We start from the raw sequence: 23,177 nt of genomic DNA on the forward strand, positions 1-23,177 counted from the left end.
CTATCTGCGTTGCTTCATCGCCTTGAAGAGCTCCTCCAGCTTCAGGGCGAGGTGCAGGTCGCCCCTCACCTGCAGCCGCCCGCTCATGTAGGCGCTCAGGGGGCGCAGCTCGCCCAGGACCAGGTCCTGCAGGTCCTTCTCCGACAGCTCCAGGACGACGTCGGGGCTGCCCTGGGGGACGCCGCGGCCAGCTCGCCCGCTGCCTGCAGGGGGAGAGAAGCGGAGAGGTTTGGGATCCAGCCCTGCCTGCTGGCATTTTCCCCATCATTTCACAGGGACTGAGTCTGGGCCACGTGGCAGACAAGGGGCTGGAAGGGGGCATTTGGAGGCAGCAGTCCTTGCTGAAGACAAATTTTTTCTGCACTGATGTCCCGTTCCAGTGGTCGGCCTCCCAGCCCTGTCCCGCTTTGGCCGTGGCCACCAGAAAAACCACCGGTAGTGCCCGTGGGGGATGGATGGGGGGATGCCAGCATGGCTGTGGTGCTCCCCACGTTTCCCCCTTGGGGCCGGTGGCAGACAAGAGCCACCAGCCCCTGATCCATCCCACTCGGCCAGCCACGAGGAGACCTGGCTGCCGGTTTTCCACCGGTGCTCTCTTTCTGAAGGAAAACCCACGTGTTTAACCCAAACCAGAGGCCACTTCGCACTTCCAAGGAGCACGAACCCCCTCGGGGAGGCTCCAGAAACCCTCCCAAATGTGCTGCATGACCCCGAGGAGCGGTGACCTGAGGAGAGGTCGATGAAGTAGGAGCTGCGGGTGCCGCCGGGCAGGGCGATGTCCACCTGGAAGGATGCTCCCACCTGGCCCACCAGGGCCTCGCAGAGGACGGGCTCCACCGCCGCCAGCAGCTCGTCCGCGCTCGGCGTCCTCCGGGCGAGGTGGGGAGCGCCAGCAGGCTCCACCTCGCTCACCGTCTCCACGCTGTCTGCTGGGGGCAGAGGGGCACAGGAGGGGACAGCTCTGGGTGGCGAGCTTTGCTGGTCCCCAGGGAGCAGAGAAACCCATTTATCCGGAGGATTTCCAGCTCAGTGGGAGGAGAACAGCCTTTTGCCCATTCCATTTCCCACCGAGTGGGTGGGAAATGTTCCCAAAAGGCTTTTCCCGGGCACAGATCAGGGTGGGATTTCTGAGAAATGGGTCAGCGTGCCACCTCCTCCTCCCGCCCCCGTTGGTTCCAGTTTCCCTACTCGTGCTGCTCCTCCCAGAGCCGAAACACCCGAAGAAATGGCACAGGCAGTCCAACAGCAACTGTGGGCTACAGCTTTTCAGTATTAGGAATAAGAAGGGGCCTGAAGAGACATGCCTGTCCTCATACCTCCTGCCTGTCTTCGCCCTATGACTCAAAGCACACGGAGACAAAATCTCCCCATCGCTCCCCCAGCTTGCCCTCTGTTCCCTCCAGGCTCCCCGCACCCCATCCCAGCTCCCGCAGACCCTCTCCTCCTCTCCCCAGCCCCTTCTCATCACAACGGGGCACGCAGCGGGGACACCCCAAGGAAAAAAGAGGAGCTCCTGTCCTCCTCACCTGCCTCCGGGGCACTGGGCACGCTGCTGGCCAGCGCCAGGGTGGTGCCGAGGAGGTGGGCAGCCAGCTGCTGCGCGGTGCCATCCAGCCCGGGCACTGGGGGCACGGCGGCTGGAGGTCCCGTGGGGGTCTCACGGGGGGGCTGCAGCACAGCCTCCATGGTCAGCTCCACGCGGTCCACCTCCAGGCCCCAGGACTTGGTCATGTCGTTGATGTCCAGCTGCAGAGCCAGGAAGAAGGGTAGGGAGCGGGGAGACCAGCTACGGCAGCATCCTGCGGCTCCTTTGTGCTCCTGCTACCCCTGGTTTTGGGCTCGGGGTGGTGGACCAGGCTTGCCAGGCCACCTCCTGCAGTCTGGCTGCTCTCACACACAGCCCTGCTCCTCCAGGGGCTCTTCTGGCCCCAAGGAGCTGGGACGAGGACGGCTCTGGTGGGTTCTCTTTCCATGGCTCCCTCCCAGGCTGCTCCCCTGGTCACCACGGGCTGGCACAGGGCTCCACCAGACCACCCCAGAGACCCCAAAGTTGCCACCGTATCACTCCAACCCCCTTTTAGATCCTATTCTGTAGATGTTTAACCCAAAAGCTCTCACCCTGGCCCATGGAGGGCAGCAGACACTGCCCTTCCACCCTGCTTCCTTCCCCAAAATCCTTTCCCATTGGCACCCCACGCGTTCCGACCCCATAAAACCCACGGGCTGCCCTCACCAGCAGCTGCTCCCCGATGCGCAGCCTCTCGGCGTGGATCTCCCGCAGGCTCTTCTTGCCCAGCGCCTTGGTCATGGCGTTCTGCGCCGTCATGCGCATGGCCGCCACGAGGTCCTTCACCACCAGCACGGACAGCACCGGGTCCCACACGCGGAACTGGACGTCGGCACCCATGGAGATCACCGCCCCGTCCCTGGAGGTCAGCTGGGAGAAGGGACTCAGGATCTCTCCCCTTCCTCACCCCATAGCCCAGCCCAAGAGCCCAAGAGCCAGGAACCGGCTCTAGATCCCTTTAATAGGAGGGTGGTAAGGAACAAACCCAACCCAAACGGTGATATTTGGGCTGATCTGAATATCAAAGCCAGCTTCCAGCTGTTATCAGGAGACGTCAGGATAGGGGTTGATGTCAGGATAGTGCGTTGAACAAGGCGTGCAAGGTCAAGGGGAGCTTTCCAGCCCCAGGCAGGGGGATCCTGGGTGGGGATCCCCACGATTCCCCCCACGAGGGTAGAGAAAACGAACGCTGCGGGCAGCACAACGTCAAAACCCATCCTCTCCGGGGGGCTTGGGGGTGTCTGGAGGGCAGCTCACCTTGCAGGGGGGCACGTTGAAGGCCCTGGTCCTCAGGTCCACGCGCTGCCAGTGGTCGATGAAAGGCAGCAGCAGGACCACGCCGGGTCCCTGCGGCGCCCGGATGCGGCCCAGGCGGAAAATGATCATTCGCTCGTAGGCGGGCACGATCTGGGAAGGGAAAACGTGGGCCAGGGCAAAAGGACAACCCCGGGCCGTGCCGGGAGCTAGTTGTGCACCCCGCAGGGGATGGGTCGCCGCCACGCTCCTTACCTTCAAGGAGAACCAGCCCGAGATGGGGAAGGTGACGACCATCAGCAGGAAGACCAGGGAGGTGATGATGCCGTGGCAGATCCAGGACAGCCAGCCCTGGGAGGACTCTGGGGGGGGGCAGCAGGGGATGTGCACCCACTCCCACACCCCCTTCCCCACCAGCACGCCCCAGCCGTGCCTCTCCCCACACCTCAGGGGAGGCAGCAGCGTGAGGGCAGCCAGCCAGAGCGACACCCTACAGAAAAACCCCAATATACGGGAAGGCAGCACCTCCCCTCTAAGCTCACCTGCACCATTCCCAGCCGGTGCCAGGGGGTCCTGCTTGGCCCCAAAGGAGAAGAAGCCCTTCTGGGCACCGTAGAGCCCGATGCTGGACTGCTGGAAGCGGTCGAAGTCCCCCAGGGGCAGAGCCTGGTACCCCGAGCGGCTGAACATCGCGCGGCGGGGCGGAGAGGCAGCGAGAAAAACAAACCAGAAACCCCAAACACCAGCCCTGCTGCCGCGCCGGAGGGCGCCTGCTCAAATAAAGCAATTTTTGCCGTGTTTTCCTAGCCGGGGCCCCAGCTGGGCTCGGGGCCGGGGACTTGCCATCCTCCTGGCGACCCCCAGGCCGCGGCGAGGATGAGGATGCTGGCGGCGAGGAAGGAGGGAGCTGCCGGCGCTTCCTGGTCCGCACGTCATGTGGCTGCTGACGGCACCGCACCGAAAGGCTCCGGGCTGGGTGAGCTTTTCCGGGGGGCCCTGCTCGGGATCTGCTCCGGCAGCCGCGGGGAGGAGTGGGTCCTCCACCGAACTCACGCCTCGGGGGGCTGCAGAGGGTCCCCCGGCCCCGCAGGGAGCCCTGACCCTATAAAAACGGAGCAGAGGGATTTTTCCCAGCAGCTCCTGCTCCGGCGCGGCCTTCCCATGCCGCCCAAACGCCGCTCCTCCAGCTCGGCAGCCGGCAAAGGGAGGTGGGGACCCCGCGGAGAGCGGCGCTGAGAGCAACGGGGGCACTTTTAAGCCCCCCTGGCTGAATTGGGGCCGGGGGTGCAGCCCTAAAGGCGGCGGCAGCCAGACAGGCGCAGGGATCCTACAAAGCAGCTGAGCCCTCCGATCCCATAGTGCCGGCATCCCCCAGGTACCAACATCCCCCATAACAGCACCCCCCGGGCACCAGCATCCCCCAAACCAACACCCCCCGTAACAACACCCCCCCTACACCCGACATTTCCCCCAAAACCAGCACCCCAAAGTGCGGTGCGGGGCCGGGGGGTTGGTGGGGGCGGGTGGCCATGCGTGGGTGGGATAGGGGGGACCCCACGCATGACCCCACTGCCTCCCCCAGCAGCCTGCCCCTTGGCACTGTGCCCCCCTCCCGCCATCCTTCCTTCCTCCCCCAGCTCCTCCTCCTCCTCCCCCGGCTGCCCGGAGAAACGAAAGTTTGAGCCCTCAGCCGGCCCCCTCCCGCCACACGCATGCCCGGCAGCACCGAAACCCCCCGGCCCTCCGGGACCCCCGACGGTAAGTGGGTGTCTGGGGGGGTCCTCGCTGCTTTGCAGGGGGGCAGAAGGGCTGGGGGGGCACAGTGGGGACCCCCCATGCAAAGGGAGTTGCAGGTACTGGGGGGAAAGGGGGGGCACAGCCAGGGTGCTAGACGGCTCCGTGGGGTGGGTAAAGGGGTAAAGGGTGGGGGGGAATACAGGGGGGAGCACCCTGCTTTATTATGGGGCTCACTGGTGGGCTGGAGAGGGCTGTGGGGGACTTTTAGGGACAGGGCTGGTTGGCACAAAGAGGTTCAACCCGCCCCCCCCACCGCCAATTCCCCTCCGATTTCCAAAAACTGGAGAAGCAAAAGTGAAAGAAAAATGGCTCTGAGCACATGATCGGATCTTCCCATCTCCAAATTCCTGCCTGACCCCCCCTGCTCCTCTCCCCCCCGCAGCCGGCCCCGCTGCCTCCACGGAGCCTTCTGCCCCCATGGAGCCGGCCATCCCCCGGCCACAAGAGGAGGAGGAAGATTTCCAGTTCGTCCTCTGCGAGGGCTGCCGGCAGGAATCGCCCAGCCTGAAGCTCCTCACCTGCCTGCACAGCCTGTGCCTGGGCTGCCTGAGTGAGAACAAGCCGGTGGGGCAGTGCCCCGTGTGCCAGGAGGCCATCCCGCAGGCCAACGGCATCCCCGAGGTGGACAACGTGCTGTTCGCCAGCCTGCAGGCCAGGCTGCGCGTCTACCGCAGGATCGTTGGCGGGGTGCTGAGCTGCAGCCGCTGCCGCAGGGAGCCGGCGGCCGTCTGGTGCTCCGAGTGTGAGGAGTTCCTGTGCCCCGGCTGCTTTGAGGACCACCAGTGGTTCTTCAAGAAGAGGAGCCACGAGGCCAGGAAGGTGGAGGAGCTGCGGGCCGAGTCGGCGCATCGCTTCCTGGAGGGCACCAAAAAGTCCTGCACCCTCTTCTGCTCCAGTCACGGCCACACCGAGCAGGGACACATCACCAGGTCAGCATGGGGACACGTCCCTGGGGCTGTCCCCAAGCCGGGGGGCTCGGGGCTGCACCAGGCTGCAGGGCTGGGACCACGCTTGGGGCTTGGGGGGGACCCGAAAGCTCACCCAGTCCCTGGAGGGCTTGGGAGGGACCCCAAGGCTCACCCCGGTGTGCCACCTCCTGGAGCAGGCTGCCCAAAGCCCCCTCCAACTTTCCAGGGATGGGGCACACCCAGCTTCTGCGGGCAACCTTTGGAGAGCCTTTGGGTCCGTTGTAACACCCCAGAGCCGCAGCAGGGTGCGGCGTGGGGTGCCCAAAGCATCCCCCAACTCGTGCCTCAGTTTCCCCTCTGGCTAAAACCCCGCTGAGCATCCCCAGCTGTAGCTTGCTCTCTCCCCTGGCAGCATCTACTGCAAGAAGTGCGAGAAGCCGCTGTGCTGCTCGTGCGCCCTGCTGGACGCCCAGCACTCGCCTTTCTACTGCGACATCCGCGCCGAGATCCAGCGGCGGCAGGAGGAGCTGGCGGCCGCCGGGCGGGAGCTGGCGCGCCGGCGGGGCGGCTTCGAGGCGTCGCGCGCGGCGCTGCAGGAGGAGGCCGCCCGGCTGGAGGCGGCGAGCGGCGAGACGCGGGAGCTGATCCGGCAGCGCGTGGAGCAGCTGGTGCGGCTGGTGCGGCGCGAGGAGGACGAGCTGCTGGGGCTGGTGGAGCGGCGGCGGGAGCAGGGCCGGCGGGAGCTGGCGGGGGAGCTGCGGCGCGTGGAGGGCGTGCTGCGGCGGATGGAGGCGGGCGAGCGGCTGGTGGAGAAGATGAGGCTGTACGCCACGGAGCAGGAGGTGCTGGACATGCAGCCCTTCGTCAGGGAGGCGCTGCGGGAGCTGCAGCGGCTGCGGCCGGCGGCGGCCGGGGGCCGAGCGCAGCACGGGGACTTCGCCGAGTGCCGCGCCAGGCTGCAGGCGCTGGCCGAGCGCGTCGAGGCACATGCAGGTGAGGATTTAGTGCCAGGGATGGAAGCAGACGGTCGTCGCCCGCCTCTCTGCCCAAAGGCCCTCTTGCAGGGCGCTCGGCCGTCCCACAGGGAAGGTTGGGGGGCAGAGCTGCGGCCTCTGGGCGGGCGCTGCAGGGGCCGTGCCGCAGCGCTGCTCGCTCTGTTGCAGGTACCTCTTCGCAGGCTGTCCCTGTGGTGGAGGTGGCCCTGGAGAACGACCAGGTGAGACAGCCATGGCTCGTCCCAGAGCCACCTGGGGAGGGCTTCTGCGTCAGCCAGGGCTTGCCACCTCCACCTTTGCAAGCCTTCCCCATCCTATATCCCCCATTTCTTAGCCAACAAGAAAAAAAAACACAGGGATTTCCCCCATGAAGCTGCTTTGTCGCTGTCACAGTCACTCCCCTGTCCCCAGCCAGCAGTGCCTGTCCCTGACCCTGCAAACAAGCAGCTCCAGCACAAGCCTTGGCCACGCTGTGCCTCAGTTTCCCCCCCCCACTCAGGCCCACCCCAGTCCCGCAGAGAGCTGTGTGCCCCCCAGGCCCCCTAACCACCGCTCCTCACTCTCTTTGCAGCAAGAGGAGCCCACCCAGCGTGGGAGCCCAGGCATCGTGCCCACCTTCACCATCAGCCTTGGGGACATGCAGGTGAGCACGGTGAGGAGCACTCCAGGGGGATGGGACCCTCTGGGGACCCAGTGGGGCCACCCCGGCACCCTACATCTCCCCTGCTCTGTCCCCTGCAGCTCCCCGCTGCCACCGCACGGTGCAAGCGCTGGCGGCCCCAGGTGGAAAGGGGCAGCCAGGTGTCACCCAAGATGCTGAAGCTGGAGCACAACGCCACGGCGGACCCCAGTGAGCCCAGTTCAACCCAGCAGGACAGCAGAGGGGAGCCCAGTACCTCCGCAACCAGCCACAACTGCAGCAGCGTCCCCAAGGCTGGCAGGAGCTGCACTGATGATGCAGGTGGGAAGCAGGGATGGAGTCCCCCACCCCAAATTTATGGGGGTTTCCCTCTTTTTTCTCATCCTCTGGGCACCCCGGTGTACTCAGGGCCTTGGCCAAACCCCATTGGGGCAGAGAAGGGAAAGCAGAACCCCATGGGGTGGGGATGGGCACAGCCCCGTGTCCTGCCTTCAACATCCAAAAACCAAGCCCGGGGCATGGCACGGGCAAGTAATTAGACTAATTAGGAGCTCTGGCTGCCTGGATTCACCCCCCCAAAGCTTCAGCCCCATCCCGTTCCTCCTGCAGAAGACAACAGCATCATCATCAGCTCAGAGGACAGCGAGGAGGACACGGTGGTGAGCGTGACGCCGGACCTGCCTCCCTGCTGAGCCACCACCGTCCCCGCGTCCTCCTGCCCACGCTAAGGACCAGACCACCTCTCCTCGTCCCCTCTGAAGCACCCAGGGTCACCTCCCCGCTCTGGGAGGCAGCAAAGCCCGCTTGGATTTGCTCGAAGGTCGGGTCCCACGTGGCAGCATCCCCAAATTGACCTCACGGGGCATCCCGATGGCCTCTTCCTTCCCGTGGCAAACCAGCTCTGGGCAGAGGGACAGCTGTCTGGCTCGGACTCTTCCCCGGGAAAGAATTAAAGGATTAAAGGATTTGGGAGCCTGAAACCATCCTTGATATCAACCCCAGCAGTTCTTCACCAGGGGTCACAGAGTCCCCAGGAGGGGCAGATATGGGGATGGAGGATGGGGATGGAGGATGGGGATGGAGGATGGGGATGGAGGGTAGCAACTCATTTATTTTTTTTTCCCCTAAGCTTCAGATAACACAACCCTCACCCCGCTGCAGGGAGAGCTGCCCAGACCCCCACTCCCGTAGTGCTGCTTTCCCTAGGAGATCCGTGCCGTAGCCCCTTCGCCGCCCTGTGCCGAGGGGATTAGCGCAGGCTTCCCTGGGAAGGTCATCCGCAGCACAAAACCCATTTTTATACAAAAATCATGTTTTTAAGTTGAATGTAGCACCCCCTCCCCCATGCAGGGGTTGTTAGATGGGCCATGGGATCCCTGCCAGGATCTCCCCACCACCAGCATTGGCAGGGGGGCCCTTTGGAAATGGATTTGGGGCCAGGGGTGGGTTTGCAGAGCTGGCTGAATGAGGGGTTCCCAGCCTTTTTTATTTTTTCTTTTGTATGAGTTAATCGTGCAGAAACTCTTATTATTCTTCAATAAAGCTGTTTCCAGACCAAATCCCAGCCTGCTGCTGACTTCCTGATTCATTTTCCTTTGCTTTTTTCCTTGCTTTTCCAATTCACCTCTAACAGGGGAAAAAAAGTGGGGCAAAAAATCCCTCCCTGGACCCCATCCCCACACCCTGCTGCTCGGAGACCCATCTCCCCCCGCTGGGAGCACTTGGATTTGCTCCCATGCTCGTATATGTTCACCTGGCCATGTCTCCAGTGCTCCAGGTGGGGATATTTTGGAAATTACCCCAGTGAGAGGGCAGAGAGGCAGTGTGCAGGGAGCCACGTGCGTGGCGCAGGACTGTCCCTGGGGGAAAGGGAGCAAAATCAAGGTTGGAGCCTCCTGAGTGCGTCGCCCTTCCCGTGGGGAACCTGGCACCGGGGATGTCCGCCTCGTGCAGGGATGGGATTTGAGCCTGGAGCCACCAAGCCTCCTCCTGGGCCCATTCAGTCCCCTTTTCCCCCAGAGGCCAAGCAGACCTTTAGGTCCTTTGGCACCACAAAGTGTCTCAGCCACACTGACACCCCAAATTTAGGCACCAGCTGCACCTGCAAAGAGGCACGCAGGAAGGGACAAGCCCCCAGCTGTGTCCCTCTGGCCATCACCTGGCTCCCCCCCATGCTCAGGACCAGCAGCAGTTGGGGCTCTGCTCTTTCTCACCTGCTCCTGGGTTTTGGGCTCTCAGTGCGGGTCCCCCCACCCCATCCCAGGAAGGGGAAATAGGTGAAGGAGCTGGAGGAGGCCTGAGGACAGCGGGGGGGAGCTGAGCTGCCCTGGGTGCAGGAACCTGGGGGCGATGAGGACCTCCTGCAGCCCCCGCACCGAGCTGCTCCAGCACCTTGGTGCCACCATCTCCAGCATCTCGTGCGCTCAGCTGCTCCTGCAAGCCCCAACCCCTCTCTGCCCCCACCATAAAAGCGCTCAGGGCTCTGGGGCAGCCCCAGGGGGGGACGAGCCACCCCATCAGAGCCACTAAAATCCTCGTGAAATAAAGGATGCCGGACAGCGAGCTGTCTCTGCCCTTCCTTTTCCTTTTCCCCTAGGGGTACTGGGGACACGCAGGGCTCTCCAGCGGTGTCACCCAGCCCGTGCGCGACACGCAGTGCGCCACAGCCACCGCCAGGTGTCCCCTTTGGATAGCCACACGCGCACCCCGATCACTGCTTTTTGCACAAGCGTGTGCAGGCACCCACGCGTGCACCATCTCACCACCCCTCGGAACCCCTCCCGGAGCTCCTGCTGCAGCTGGGGAGCTGGCACCTCCCGTGCCCCGGGGATTCTCCGCGGTCTAATCCGGGGTTGTGCGCGGGGAGCAGGCGCTTGGCTACAAGGGGCGCTGGCCCCATCTGTTTGCTGTCACTTGGCCTCATCAAAGTCCTGTAAAACAATAGCGAAGTCAGCGGGCTGCGGGGGCCAGATTAGCCGTCTCGTTGCCCTGAGCTGCCATAAACCCCATCCAGGCGGCGAGGAAAGGGCTCCGGCGGCGTTGGTCGCGGCAAGCCCGGCCCTGGAGGAAGGGGCTGCAGCTGGGGTACCCCAATAGGGAGGGGGCTCCCTCCTCCAGCAGGGCTTTCTGTGCATGGCCAGAAAATTTCTGTGCAGGCTGGGGGAGTCACTAACAGCAGCAGCAGCCTCCCCATGGCGGCCCTGGGGGCTGCGGAGACCCCAGCAGGGTGTGGGGATAAGCTCCTCACGATATGTTCCCAAATTTCTGAGCCATTCCCCAACTTAGCCTTTTTTTTTGCAGAGGTGCTTTCTTTACAAGCTGGCACCCAGAAGAGATGGACTTCAGGCACTGGCAGACCCAGGGTGAAGAGACGACAGTAAAAACCCTTCCTGCAGGGGTAGAAACATCCCAACGTGGAGATCCCAAACCCGTCCTGGGCCTCCTACCCAGATCCCCCTTCAAGGCCAAAGTAGTAAGAAGAAAGATTTTTATTTTTTTTTTTCCTGAAGAGCAATAAATAACTCCCCAGAATTAAGCGAACCTCCTGAAATGATATATAATACGCTGCTTGCCTGATTGGCTGTTATTAATAATGCATTGCTCAATCTAAACCATTCATAAAATGACTCCCTGCTAGCCCTTAGCAAAGTGCTTTGGGACTGGCAGGGAAAAAAAAAAAAAAAAAAAAAAAAGGCAAGAAGGAGCAGCATAAATCCTTTCTGTTTATGAAAATGGATTTCTTCCCCCAACACTCATGCAAAACTAATTAGAGCCAAAGGGCCAGTTGCTCTGCATTTGATTACAGCCTGCAGGATCACTCAGGTTGGATGGCCTGGGTGGGGGGAGATGCGAGGCAGGGGAGGATGTGCCACGGTGAGCCTGAGCAAGGTTAGCCAGGCTATATTCCTAACAAAAATAGCTATTTGCTAACATCCAAGCAGGTTTGGATCCCAGGGTCGAGAGCAAGGATTGGGCAGTGAGGAATATTTGGAGGAAAGCTGAGGAAGGAACCCCACAACCTGGAGCATCCTGTCCCCAGGATGCTCCCAGCGCCACGGCTTGATGCACTCACCTGGCCTTGGAGGAGATGGGATGAAGCTGGAGAACCCAGGAGGCCCTACCTGGAGGCTTGCTTCTCTCCTCCTTAAAGATCCAAGCCCCCTACCCAGCGTGGTGACGAGGGCTGCTCCCCCAGGTGCTTCCAGGCTGCAGGTGGACATCCAGGGGTGGAAACCAGCAAGTCCCCACTGACCTCAGGGGGTCCTCCAGCCAGGGGAAGCACCAGCAGAGGGTCTGGCCCTCAACTGAGCTTCTGCACTTTTAGGGGCTGCAAAAAATTAGGATGCCTGGGGCTGAGGTGTGGTGTGGGCAGGCTGATGGCTCTGCAGCCTGCTCAGTCACCCATCCATCCATGGACCCATCCATGAACTTCTCCATCCATCCATGCACCCATCCATGCGCCCATCCCTGTCTCCATCCCCTGCTGTCCTCTCTTGGACCTTTCCCTCTCCCCAGGAGGCTGCCACAAAGCGCTGCTCTTACTCCCGTGGCTCTGCCCATGGGAAGCAGAGGCACAATTGGCCTCACAACCCCCCCACGCTGAGCCTGGTGAGGGTGGAACCCACGCCACGTGCTCTAGGCTGTGATGCCCTCCGCAGGGTCCTGGGGAAGGTTTGGTCCACGGCAGCAGGAGGAGGGATGCACCATGCACCCCGTCACACGCAGCCTGTCCTCTGACCCATTTCTAGCACAACGCACAGCCTCCGATGCTCCCGAAAAGCGGTCGGGAGAAGCACTGCCACCAGATCTAGGACACCTGGGTTTCTTCCTCGTGCATGATGAATGAAGGCATCTCGGGGAGGGCTCAGCAAAGCACAACAGCAAGCAGCCGAGCCAGAAAGCAAGCGGCGTCTTTGTGCTGGCCGCGTCCTTGTGGCATTTTAACCTACTTTCCTGCTCCTGAAAGCAGCGTTCCAGCCTTGCAGCCCTGAATCCCTACCCACTGAGGATCCATCCCATAGCCCCACAGCACGGGGTGGGACACGGGTTTGCATCCATCCCTTCTGGAGGTGCTGAGCCCCCCGGGGTGCTGCCCCACCGGCTGCAGGACTCCCCTCCACAGGGCTCGGGAGCAGCTGACAGCCCGTGGGCGTTGAGCGAGTGAGCAGAACGGGAAAAAATGCCTGTAAAACCCTGCGATGCCGTAATTCCCCGAGCTGCAGCTTGCTAGTGCCGGGGAGAGTGTCACGGTGAGGGTGAGGGCATGCTTGGGCTAACAGCCAGCGGCGGGGATGGGAAGGCGGTGAGTCACGTCTCGGCCCCGCCACAGCCCAAGATGCTGAAGATGTTGAGCTCACAGATGCTGAAGATGTTGAGCTCACCACCGCTCAAACCCAGCCCTTCCCCTCGGCCAGCGGCTCGGCTCCCTCGCTGCCCCCAAATCCGGCCGGCTGCGGTGACACCAACCCCGCCGTCAGCCCCAGGAGCCGCCGTGCGTATGGCACAAGCTGCGTTTCTCTTTCTGAAAGCAGATTTTGGGGTCCTCCTGCGTAGCAGTAAGGAAAACGAGTAGTGGGGAGCATCTCTTCCAGCGAAGCTAGGTGGGGTGTCGATGGGACTGAGGCAAGACTGCCGTGATGGGACACATGGGGCTGGGCACTTTGGGGGTCTGGAACCCTGTGAGAGCAGCGGTGCCTGAGGGTCAGGCTTGGTCCCCCTCTGCCCCTCCATCCACCGCCTCTGCTCCCCCCAGGGGAACATCCCCATCCCCATGGCTTCGGCAGACCCACGGTGCTGAGCTCAAGGGAGAGAGGACTGGGATTTTGCTTGTGAGCAAGCTGGGCGGGTGGCAAGACCCTACAGAGGGGCAGCCTGGACCCCAAGAACCAGGGGGCACTGGGAGGACTGGACTGAGCCATCCGGGACCAGGAACCCCCAGCAGAGCTCCTGGAGAGGCGGAGAGGGAGGGATGGAGGATGGAGGGAGGGATGGAGGGAGGCAGGAATCGATCCCACTAACAAAATCAATTATTTATCGTGTTTCTCACGGAGGGGCAGGGCCGGGAGAAGAGACCCCCACGTCGGGGGGGAGCTGCCCACCTGCAGGTTTCACGCTCTCCCCACCCACTTGCCCGGCTGCAGGAGGGAACCGTCCGCCATGGGACGGGCTAGGGGGGCTGGCAGCCCCTTGGGGGGGCTGCCGGGATGGGAAAATCCCCCCCGGCCCCCCAGCACCGGAGCCCGTGCAGGAGCGGTCCCCGAAGGGCCGAGGCGCCCCCGCTCCGTGCCGTGTCCCGACGGGGGGGGCTGGGAGGGGGGGACCCCGACGGCAAAGGGGGGAGCCGGGGGTGGGGGTCCGCATCCCGGCTGCCTCCGTGTGCGGTTGGGTTGTGGGGGGGGCTCGGCTCGCTGCTCGGCGGGGAGGGCGTTTCTGCGCGTTTCTTTGCGGGATTTTCGGGGGGCGCCGCTCGCCGCCCCCGGGGAAGGGGCTCTGGGGGCTGGCGAGGCGGCGGTGGGTGGGTGGTGGGATGGGAAAGGGGTGGCGAGGAGGGAGGGGGCGGCCGTGCGGAGGGGGAGGCTGGCAGAAATGCTAATTCCTCCCTCCTCTCTCGGCTCCGCAGCCCCAGTGCCCGCCCGGCCCCGCTCCGGTGCGCAGCTCAAGCCCGGCGAGGTGCGGGGGTGCGGGCGGTGTGTGTCCCACCCCCCTCCCCCCCGAGATCCCCCCCATCCTCATCCCATAACCCACGCCCCCCAAAATCTCCGCCGCGCCCCTCACCGCCGCCTCTGGGCGCCTCCGTGCCACGGGGCCGGGGCTGGGGAGGAGGATGCTGAGGAGCGGCAGCCGAGGGGAGAAGCGCTGCGCCTTGCTCACCGGCACTTAGGAGCGGGTAAGGTGCGGGCTTTGGGGCTGGGGGGGGACGGGGAGAAGCCGGCGGGGGGTCTGGGGGGTGGAGGGGGACGCGGGGAGGAGGGAGAATTGGGAGGGGGAAAAGTAGGGGGAGAGGGAGAAGGGAGGGAGAAAAGTGAAGAGGAGGAGGGTGGGGGAAAGGAGAGGAAAAAAATAGAAAGGAATAACAGAAAAGGCAGAAATTACAAAAAAAAAAAAAAAAAAAAAAAGGAAAGAAAGAAAGAGAGGGGGAAGGAAACGAGGTTTGCGGGAAGAAGGAGCAGAAAGCTGGGAGGAGAAGGAGCGAGGGGGGAGGCTGCGAGGGGGGGCCGGGCACAGACAATGGGGCAGGGGCCGGGGCGGCGGCGACGGGGAGCGGGCTGGGCGCCCACCGAGCCCCTGTGTCCCTCGGCAGGGCGAGATGGCCCCGGCGCTGTGGCTGGTGGCCCTGCTGGGCATGGCCCGGGCGTGCCCAGAGCCCTGCGCCTGTGTGGATAAGTACGCCCACCAGTTCGCCGACTGCGCCTACAAGGAGCTGCAGGTGGTGCCCACCGGGCTGCCCTCCAACGTGACCACCCTCAGCCTGTCGGCCAACAAGATCAGCTCGCTGCAGCGGCGCTCCTTCGTGGAGGTGACCCAGGTGACGTCCCTCTGGCTGGCGCACAACGAGATCCGCGCCATCGAGCCCGGCACCTTCGCCATCCTGGTGCAGCTGAAAAACCTCGACATCAGCCACAACCAGATCGTGGACTTCCCCTGGCAGGACCTCTACAACCTCAGCGCCCTCCAGCTGCTCAAGATGAACAATAACCACATGGCCGTGGTGCCCCGGGGGGCTTTCCACACCCTCAAGGACCTCCGCTCCCTGCGCATCAACAACAACAAGTTCAGCGCCCTGGCCGAGGGCATCTTCGACTCGCTCAGCTCCCTCTCCCACCTGCAGATCTACAACAACCCCTTCGACTGCTCCTGCAGGCTCCAGTGGCTGAAGAAGTGGATGGACAGCACGCTCATCTCCATCCCGGAGAAGGACTCCATCACTTGCAACCTCCCAGAGCAGCTCCGAGGGGTGCCGGTGGGGAAGATCCCGGACGTGCAGTGCACCCCGCCGTCCGTGCAGCTCACCTATCACCCCAACCTGGACACCACGGAGCTCTTTGACGGCTTCACCCTGACGCTGCACTGTGCCGTGACGGGCACCCCGCCACCCGAAGTGAGCTGGAAGATCCGCACCTCCAGCCAGACGCTGGAGCTCAGCGGGAACCCGAAGGAGAGCGCGGGGAAGGACCTCCCCAAGCAGGACCCCGAGCGCTTCTTGGTCTTCAAGAACGGCACGTTGGTGATCCCTCACCTGAGCAAGCGGGAGGAAGGCACCTACACCTGCCTGGCCAGCAACGAGATGGGGAGCAACCAGACCTCAGTCAATGTGGCCGTGGCCGGCAGCCAGAAGTACCCGCTGCAGCCCGGGAGGGACCCGGCAGGGGGCAAAGCACAGCTGGGTGACAAGAAGCTGGGGGCCAAGGGAGCAAAGAACAGTGTGCTTACACCAGACGAGAGGAGCAAACCCCTCAGCCCCACCCGGCAGAGCCAACCATCCTTGGCGGCTGGGATGGAGCCCACGGGAGACGGGCAAGTCCCTTTCCAGCATCCTCCCTTTGAGAAGAAGTGTGGCTCCACGCAGACCAGCAGGTACATTTCCAACCATGCCTTCAACCAGAGCGGCGACTTCAAGCAGCACACCTTCGACCTGGGCGTCATCGCCTTGGACGTGTCGGAGCGCGACGCCCGGGTGCAGCTGACACCCACCTACCTGCAGCCCGAGAAGGTCCACCTCAGGATGCTCTACCTGTGCCAGGAGAGCAGCCAGGGCCACGCCTTGGTGCAGTGGTCCAAGATTGAGGAAGGGGTGAACTCGTACTGGTTCCAGGGCTTGAACCCCGGCACCAACTACTCTGTGTGCCTCACCTACCTGGGCGAGGACTGCCAAGTCCAAGTGGTCTTCACCACCAAGAAGGAGATCCCCTCGCTCATCATCATCGTGGTCGTGAGCATCTTCTTGCTGGTGCTGGCCACCCTGCCGCTGATGGGGGCCACCTGGTGCCACCTGCTCTCCAAGTACCACGGGAAGACCTACAAGCTGATCATGAAAGCCCAGAACCCGGACCAGATGGAGAAGCACATGGCCGCCGACTTTGACCCCCGCGCCTCCTACCTGGAGTCCGAGAAGAACTACAACCCCAGCGAGGTGGGCGAAGGCGACGCGGAGGAGGAGGATGAAGAGGAGGACGATGACGACGAAGGAGGCAGGCGGAGGAGGAGGAGAGAGGCCGAAGGGGCCGTGGAGCTGGAGCGGGAGGAGAGCGTGGCCGCCAGCTCCATGGCGGAGTCGCAATCCAAAGCCAACGGCGAGGAGTTCGAGGTGCGCTCCGAGTACAGCGACAAGCTGCCGCTGGGCGCCGAGGCCGTCACCATCTCCCAGGAGATCAACGGGAATTACCGGCAGCGCCCCCGCTGAGTCCCCCCCCATCCCCTCCCCTTCCCGGGTCCCCATCGCCCCCAGCATCCCCCTCCCCAACCCCTCCCGGCCCCGCTGCTTCTCCTCCGAGGAAGGAGCGAGGAGAGAGGGGAAAACCCTGGGTGCTGGTGGCGTGTCCTTCCTCTTCCTCTTCCTCCTCCGCCGGGCGGTGGCTCCCTGGGGCAGGGGCTCGGTGCCGGGGGCTCCGGCCGCGGGCAGGGTGCCGCTCCCCCGATTTCGTTTGGCTGCAGCTCGGCGCTCCTCGCCGCCGCAGCGCAACGATTCCCCGGCCCCCTCCCGCCTCTGCCTCCCTCCTTCCCCTTATTTTGTGTCCCCTCGAAGGAAAAGAACGAAAAACAAACGAACAAGCGAAAAAAAAAAATCAAAAAAAAAAAAAAAAACCGGCTGAAAGCAAACGCCCGATAGCCCCCAAAACCATTTCGCGGAGAGGAGCGGCTCCGCTGCGCGTTGGCTCAGCCCCGGCGGGTCCTCGCCGCTCCGCACCCCTCTCCCCAGTCCCCTCGGCCCCCCCCGGTCCACCCCAGAGCCCCCCGGAGGCCTCCCGTCCCCCCCGGTTTCCTCCCGCTTCCCTCCGGGGGCTCCCCGGTGCCGACCCCGCCGCATGCCCGGGGCGGCTCCGTTCAGCACCCGGCGGCTCCGGACAGCTCCGAGCCCCCCCCCCGGCCCCGGGACCGCGGGGGGGACACCCCCAGCCCCCCCCAAGAAGCCCCCCGGCCCCCCCTCCCCGGTGCCCCTCGATGTGTGTTGGGTAGAGTAGCGTTGTAGCAAGTGTCTGTGCCGTAGGCGCGCCCGTGCTGCCGGCGGGGGGCCGCTCGTGGGGTCTTATCCCCCCTCCCCCCCAGGAGGGGGGTGGGGTGAGGGACCGCTGCCGCCCCCCCCCAGGGAGCCCCCGGGGCTGGCGAGATCCGCGGGTGCCTTTCTGCGCCCTTCTGTCTGTGAAAGAGTCAATAAAAGGGATTGAAAGTGGAAACGCGTCCGTGCTTGGTCAGCGGGTGGGGGGCTGCAGCCGGGACCCCCCCCCAGTGCCCCCCACTCGGCCGAGGGGAGCCGGGGAGGGGTGAAAATGTATCTGCGCGAACAGATTCCTGCGTGCACGTAGCTACAATTCCCAGGCGCCCTGTGTGCAGATCCACCCGCTATATATATATATATACATATATACACACACACACCCCCGCCGCGTACGCTCCTTTATCCGTCCGTGCCGCGCACCCCCACAAATAACCTTACCCCCGCACGCACGCCGGGTGCAGGCAGTCTGTGCGCACCATATAAACGTACCCCAAAGCATCAATGTGCAGAAAAATATTGCAAAGCTCTCCCTACGCGCACAACGCATCGAAACGCAAAGACAACGCTGTGCACACATCTACACGCAGCCTCCATACAAATAGGTAGCCGAACCACGCAGGACGCTCTCCTGTTATTTTTACAGGCATTCTATATTTCGGCACACGCCACCACACACGCTCAACAAATGTGCGGATCCACAGATGCCCACAGAGCCCGTGTTTTTCCCCCCGCACGCTGGGGAGGGCACGGCACCGGGTAGAGGAGCGCAGCCCGGCGCCCAGCGCTCCCGGATTTATGGGGGCTCTCGCCCCACGGGTGATTTAAACCCACGCTTACAGGGCGAAGATTTAAGGCCGCCTTTGATTGCTTTTCTTATCTGGAGCTCCGCTTGCAGCCAGCCTCGCCCGTACGAAAAAGACCAGGGAGATGCACATGGAGGGGGGGGGGGAATAGCGGGGCGACCCCTTAACCCCGCAGCCCCGATGCCGGCGGAGCGCCCACCCCTCCAGCCCCATCCGCAGCCCATCCCGCCGCCCCCAGCCTCTCCCTTCTCCATCCTCCGGAGCACGGCTTTCTATTTCAGCTCCTGGCTCCGCATCTTTCTCCTACGGCACGGGGAGGGAGCGGGGAGAAGGCGGACAAAGCAAGGAGGGGGGCGGGCGGAGGGGCGCCCCCCCGCATCCCCCAAATCCTGCCGGCTCGAGGCTCCGCCACGGCAGCCCAGGTGTTTGCTGCAGCTTTGAAAAACACGTGCGAAAACACTTCCCCCCCCCCCGTCACCGCAGACAAATCCCCTTCTGCGGATACACTTTAATTGAGTTTCATGCCCAGGAACACGCAAGGAATAAAAAAGAACAATCATTGCTGCCTCCCTTTAATTAGAGGGTAATAGATGTCCCCGCCCGGCGTGTCTGCAGGGGATCCGGCGGTGATGAGCACCTCCCGGTGCTGGATTGCTCCCCCCCCCGCTCCTTTTCGGGAGGGCGCTAATTAGCGCCAGGTGCCCACGGGCACAATTAGGGCGCGGGGAGGGGGCTCAGCATCCTGCTCCCCCCTCTCCAAGTCCCGGGGTCGTTTCTCCAGGCTGGCGCTGGGCAGAAAGGGTTAAGGGGGGGGGCACAGCAGGGCGGCTTGCCCCCTCCTAAAGCGTGAACCCTTCTGCTCCGGCCCTGCGTGGAGCGGGACGTGCCCACGGGTGACCGCGACCGGGCGCTCTCCTCGCCCCATCGTCGCAGCCCACGGGGGTGGACGGGTAGGGGACATCGCTGGCACCGTGCCCTTGGCCCCACAACAGTAGGATCTCTTATAAGAGGGGATCTCTTATCCCACAGCACAACAAAAGGGGGGAAGAGCCGCGAGCAGCAGCTCCGAGCCTCCCTGTGCTCAGCCCATCTTTTTGGGGCAGGGGCGGAGGGAAAAGTCCCGGGACACCCCCAACCCCCTGAGATCTTGCACCACATTCCCTCTAGTTTTTAACCCCGGGGGAGGGGATGCTCTTGCACCCTCAGCCCTCTGGGGCCGGCGGCTGCGGGACAGCCCCCCCGGCATGGGGCAGGGGGGGACGGACACGGGCCCGGGCTGCGGGGGGGAGGAGGGGCCGGCTGGTTGCGGTTTTTTTCTCTCTGTTTTTTTTTACTTTTTTTTTTCCCTGCGATCCTCGGGAAGGCGAGAGCTGGAGCGGGTCGGTGCCATGGAAAACAAAAGGGCCCGGGGGAGCGGGAGGGGGAGGAGAAGCCGAGGGGGGGGCCGAGGGAGCCGCAGCCGCCAGCACCGGAGCCGCGGAGGGAGAGCGAGGGGCGACCCCGTCCCCGGGAAGCCCACGGGGCCGGTGATGGGGCCGGGGGGGCTTGAGGGACCGGGGGAATTTGGGGGGCCGGGGGGACCGGGGAGGCACGGGGGGGGGCGTTGTGCACGGCTCTGGTATGCGCCAGCCCCGTAGCATCGGGTGTAGGGGAGGGACGTGGGGGGGTGCCGGGAGCGCCCCAAAGGGATCCAGGACCCGGCCCCAACCCCCGGACGCTTTCCACCCCCCCACCCGCCCCCGCTGCAGCCACCCCAGCCCGGTTTTTGCAAGTCGCCCCCCCCCCGGGCTGTTGCGCAGGGTTTTGGTGCCGCCAACCCCTTTCCCCTCCCGCTGGAAGTGCCAGGGCTGGGGAAACAAAGGGGGTCCCGCTGCCAGCTCCCCGCAGAGCCGGGCTGTAACCTTTCCCGAGGGGGGGGCAGCCTGCACGCAGCCCCCGGCAAGGCGAGCGAGGAGTTAGCTCTGCCCTTGGCAGCCGAAAGCGTCGTAAAACCTTCCAGCAGCTCAGGACCCCGCGCTCTGCTGAGAAAAAGCAGTCGGGAAGCTGTTTTTCTTCTCTCCATGGAAAAAAACGTGGAGGCCGGGGGTTGGTTTGAGGGCTGGATGTGTGCCGAGAAGCCCGAAAGTCTGGTGCTTTGGGGGGAGAAGGGCTGAGGCTGGGGGCTGGAAAAAGGGCTGAAGTGCTCCGGAGAGGGAGAGATGGAGTGAACTCTGAACCCGGAGCTTGTACGTCGCGTCCGAGCCCAGGAGGGATGCAGGATTCCCAGAATAAGGAAGCGGCGTCCCGGGGCAGGGGGGGACATCTTGGTGAGGAGCTGGTGCGGGGAGGAAGCGTTTGGGGATCCCGGGGGTAGCCGAAAGCTCTCAGCACAGCCGTACCTTGCTCAGATTCGGGAATATTTCACCCATTCCTCGCTACCGCACCGGCAAGCCGCCGCGGAGCAGAGCAGAGCAGGGCTGTTTCCTGTTAGCGCTTGGCGAGGAGCAGCAGAGCCCCAGCCCGACTGGCCCCAGCGAGCCAGGCCCCCCCTTCACGCCCCCTGTCTCTATCCCCAGGAGGAAGGATGAGGCCGCTGCTGTGCTGCCTGGGCATCGCCGCGCTGCTGGGGCGTAGCCTGGCCTGCCCCAGCGCCTGCTCCTGCTCTGCCAAGAAGAACGGGCGGCTGCTGGCCGAGTGCGCCTACAAGGAGCTGCTGGAGGTGCCCCGGGGGCTGTCCCCCAACGTCTCCATCCTCACCCTGTCGGCCAACAGGATCGGCTGGCTGCGGCGGGGCGCCTTCGCCGAGGTCCCCGAGGTGCAGTCGCTGTGGCTGGGCTACAACCAGATCGGCGCCGTGGAGCCGGGGGCTTTCGCGCTCCTGGCGCAGCTGAAGAACCTGGACCTGAGCCACAACAAGATTACAGATTTCCCCTGGCAGGACCTCCGCAACCTCAGCGGCTTGCAGATCCTGAAGATGAACAACAACCGGCTGGCTGGGCTGCCCCGGGATGCCTTCCACACCCTGAAGGACCTGCGCTCGCTGTGGCTGAACGACAACCAGCTCACCACGCTGGCCGAGGGCACCTTCGACAAGCTGCCCTCCCTGTCCCAGCTGCAGATCTTCAACAACCCCTTCAACTGCTCCTGCAAGGTCTTCTGGCTGAAGAGGTGGACCGAGAGCACCTCCGTCTCCATCACCAAGGGGGGAGCCACGCTGTGCGTGGCTCCGGGCAGGCTGAAGGGACGGGCGGTGACGGACATCCCCGAGCACCACTGCGTCGCCCCGTCCGTGCAGCTCACCTACCTCTCCAACCTGGACAACTCCGTCACGTACGACGGCCTCACCCTGACGCTGCACTGCAGCGTGGCGGGCAGCCCCCCGCCGGAGATCCGCTGGAAGATCCAGACCTCCAGCCGCGGCGTCGAGATCAACGGCCCCACCGTGGCGCGGGATGGGAACGCCAAGCAGAGCCAGGAGCGCTTCTTGGTCTTCAAGAACGGCACCATGGCCATCCCCAGGTTCAGCAAGGAGGATGAGGGCATCTACACCTGCCTCGCCGTCAACGATGTGGGCACGCGGGAGGTCTCGGTCAATGTGGCTTTGGCTGGGTCAGAGAATCCAGCCGAAGACCTGCTGCAGGATGACCCCCAGGCCAGCCAGCTCGGGGGCCAGAGCTGCTACAAGGGCGATGAAATGGATCCATCCGGGGCCGGGGAAAAGCTGGTGATCGTGTACCACATGCCGAGGGAGTCCAAGAGCAAGGCTGGAGGTGCCGTGCCCCGTGTCCGGCTGGGGACCCTCCTGCTGGCTTTGGGCATCGCGCTGAGCTGGTAAAGGGGGAGAAGGAAACGGTGCCCGGGGGGCTCCCCCCTCTTTCTGTATCATTTATCTTCACGTAGTGCCACGCGTTTGCTGAGCTTCTGGGAACTGCGGGCGGCTGGGAGTCCAAGGGAGCCTGGAGCCATCCCCTCCTCGATGGGGGCTTGAGAGCTTCAAATGAGCTCTGGGGAAATGTGACATGGGGCAGCTCAGCACCATGCTGCTGCTTTCCAGGCACCCACGTCTGCCACCAGCTCCCCTCCGAGACCAAAATGGGGCTGCAGGGGTGAAGCCCACCCCCCAGGGGGCAACCCCCCAGCCTCAGAGCCCCTCCCCACCAGCCCTCCCCCAACCGCAGCCCCTGGGGTGGGCAGGGGGTGCAAAGGCCACGTCCCCACCCCGTCCAGGTGCTGGGTGTCAGCCAGGAGCACCCTTCCTACCACCAGCCTCCCGTGGAGCACCGGGGGCTGTAGGGCTGGGCTGAGCAAGCAGGGAGCCGTGGTACAGGGTCCCTGGGCCACAGAGCATGTGGCTTTAGGGGCAGAGCCAGTGAGGTGCTTCTGAGCGGGATAAATATGGTAGGAGAGGTGTGGGGCACGTTGTGCCAGGTCAAGGGTGCGAATGAGGCCGTTTGGGGAGAAGCATTGCCATCCACTGCCTGCACCCCTGCGGGAACCTGGCTGGGGAAGGGAGCACCCGAGGTGCCCGTGCCCTCCTTGCATGGCAGGATCAGGCCCTGTCCCCTCTCTGTGCCTCCCCCAGATGGGACACAGATGCTTTCCCCCCTCCCTTTCACCGCTGAAGCCCACGGTCCAAACCAGCCGGCTGGGCTGGACCCACCGGGCTGCGCTGCTCCGGCTCCAAGGCTTCGAAAGCAGGGGGGAAACTGAGACCAAAGAGACCCAAAGGAAAAAGAAAACTCCCCTGAAAGTGCTCTAGCAGCCCTGTCGGGATGTACACACCATGCCCAGCACCCCAGGGTGCCGGGGACCCGCTGAGCACCTCCCTCTCCCCTCCCCACCCCACGGCTGTCCTTCCTCGTGCCTTCTGCTAAGCGCTCGCCTGCGGGAGCTGTGCAGCCTCCCGCAGCCCTATAACCAAAGCTGTATGGCCAGCCGAGTACCAAGCACAATAAATGCCTTTTATAAGCCAGTCCCTGCCTGCTGCCTCTGCGCCCACCCAGCCCCGTGGCCCTGGGAGG

General features: G+C 64.0%; 4 protein-coding genes across 7 annotated transcripts; 3 read left to right on the forward strand and 1 right to left on the reverse strand.

Annotated features, from left to right (window-relative positions):
• On the reverse strand, positions 1-3,696 carry STOML1 (stomatin like 1; the record flags this gene model as incomplete). 2 transcript variants are annotated; one of them, XM_084293079.1, is made up of 7 exons in its annotated part: positions 3,364-3,696; positions 3,077-3,183; positions 2,825-2,974; positions 2,234-2,437; positions 1,527-1,746; positions 726-926; positions 1-203 (listed from the first exon to the last, which is right to left on the reverse strand). In XM_084293079.1, exons 1-7 carry the CDS (start codon positions 3,509-3,511, stop codon positions 1-3), a joined length of 1,233 nt encoding a protein of 410 aa, XP_084149205.1. In that variant the 5' UTR covers positions 3,512-3,696. The 2 variants fall into 2 exon arrangements, with proteins under 2 accessions (XP_084149205.1, XP_084149204.1); XM_084293078.1 differs by having other exon boundaries at positions 726-929.
• Positions 3,697-3,860: 164 nt separating this feature from the next.
• PML (PML nuclear body scaffold) lies at positions 3,861-8,130 on the forward strand. 2 transcript variants are annotated; one of them, XM_084293679.1, is made up of 8 exons: positions 3,861-4,196; positions 4,459-4,579; positions 5,001-5,547; positions 5,939-6,519; positions 6,690-6,742; positions 7,093-7,173; positions 7,263-7,482; positions 7,771-8,130. In XM_084293679.1, the coding sequence occupies exons 2-8, from the start codon at positions 4,534-4,536 to the stop codon at positions 7,851-7,853; spliced, it is 1,611 nt and encodes a 536-aa protein (XP_084149805.1). In that variant the 5' UTR covers positions 3,861-4,196; positions 4,459-4,533; the 3' UTR covers positions 7,854-8,130. The 2 variants fall into 2 exon arrangements, with proteins under 2 accessions (XP_084149805.1, XP_084149806.1); XM_084293680.1 differs by having other exon boundaries at positions 7,093-7,164.
• Positions 8,131-14,467: 6,337 nt separating this feature from the next.
• On the forward strand, positions 14,468-16,561 carry ISLR2 (immunoglobulin superfamily containing leucine rich repeat 2; the record flags this gene model as incomplete). Its single annotated transcript, XM_084293102.1, has 1 exon — positions 14,468-16,561. One exon carries the CDS (start codon positions 14,468-14,470, stop codon positions 16,559-16,561), a length of 2,094 nt encoding a protein of 697 aa, XP_084149228.1.
• A 3,065-nt stretch (positions 16,562-19,626) lies between these two features.
• Positions 19,627-23,095, forward strand: ISLR (immunoglobulin superfamily containing leucine rich repeat). Of its 2 annotated transcripts, XR_014618737.1 has the most exons (3): positions 19,627-19,703; positions 20,733-22,383; positions 22,450-23,095. XR_014618737.1 is itself a non-coding variant. In XM_084293103.1 (2 exons), the coding sequence occupies exon 2, from the start codon at positions 20,741-20,743 to the stop codon at positions 21,989-21,991; it is 1,251 nt and encodes a 416-aa protein (XP_084149229.1). In that variant the 5' UTR covers positions 19,627-19,703; positions 20,733-20,740; the 3' UTR covers positions 21,992-23,095. The 2 variants fall into 2 exon arrangements, 1 of the variants encoding a protein (XP_084149229.1); XM_084293103.1 differs by having other exon boundaries at positions 20,733-23,095.
• Positions 23,096-23,177: the final 82 nt, after the last annotated feature.

Source organism: Netta rufina, assembly GCF_964035555.1.
Source record: "Netta rufina genome assembly, chromosome: 11".
Taxonomy (NCBI): Eukaryota; Metazoa; Chordata; class Aves; order Anseriformes; family Anatidae; genus Netta; species Netta rufina.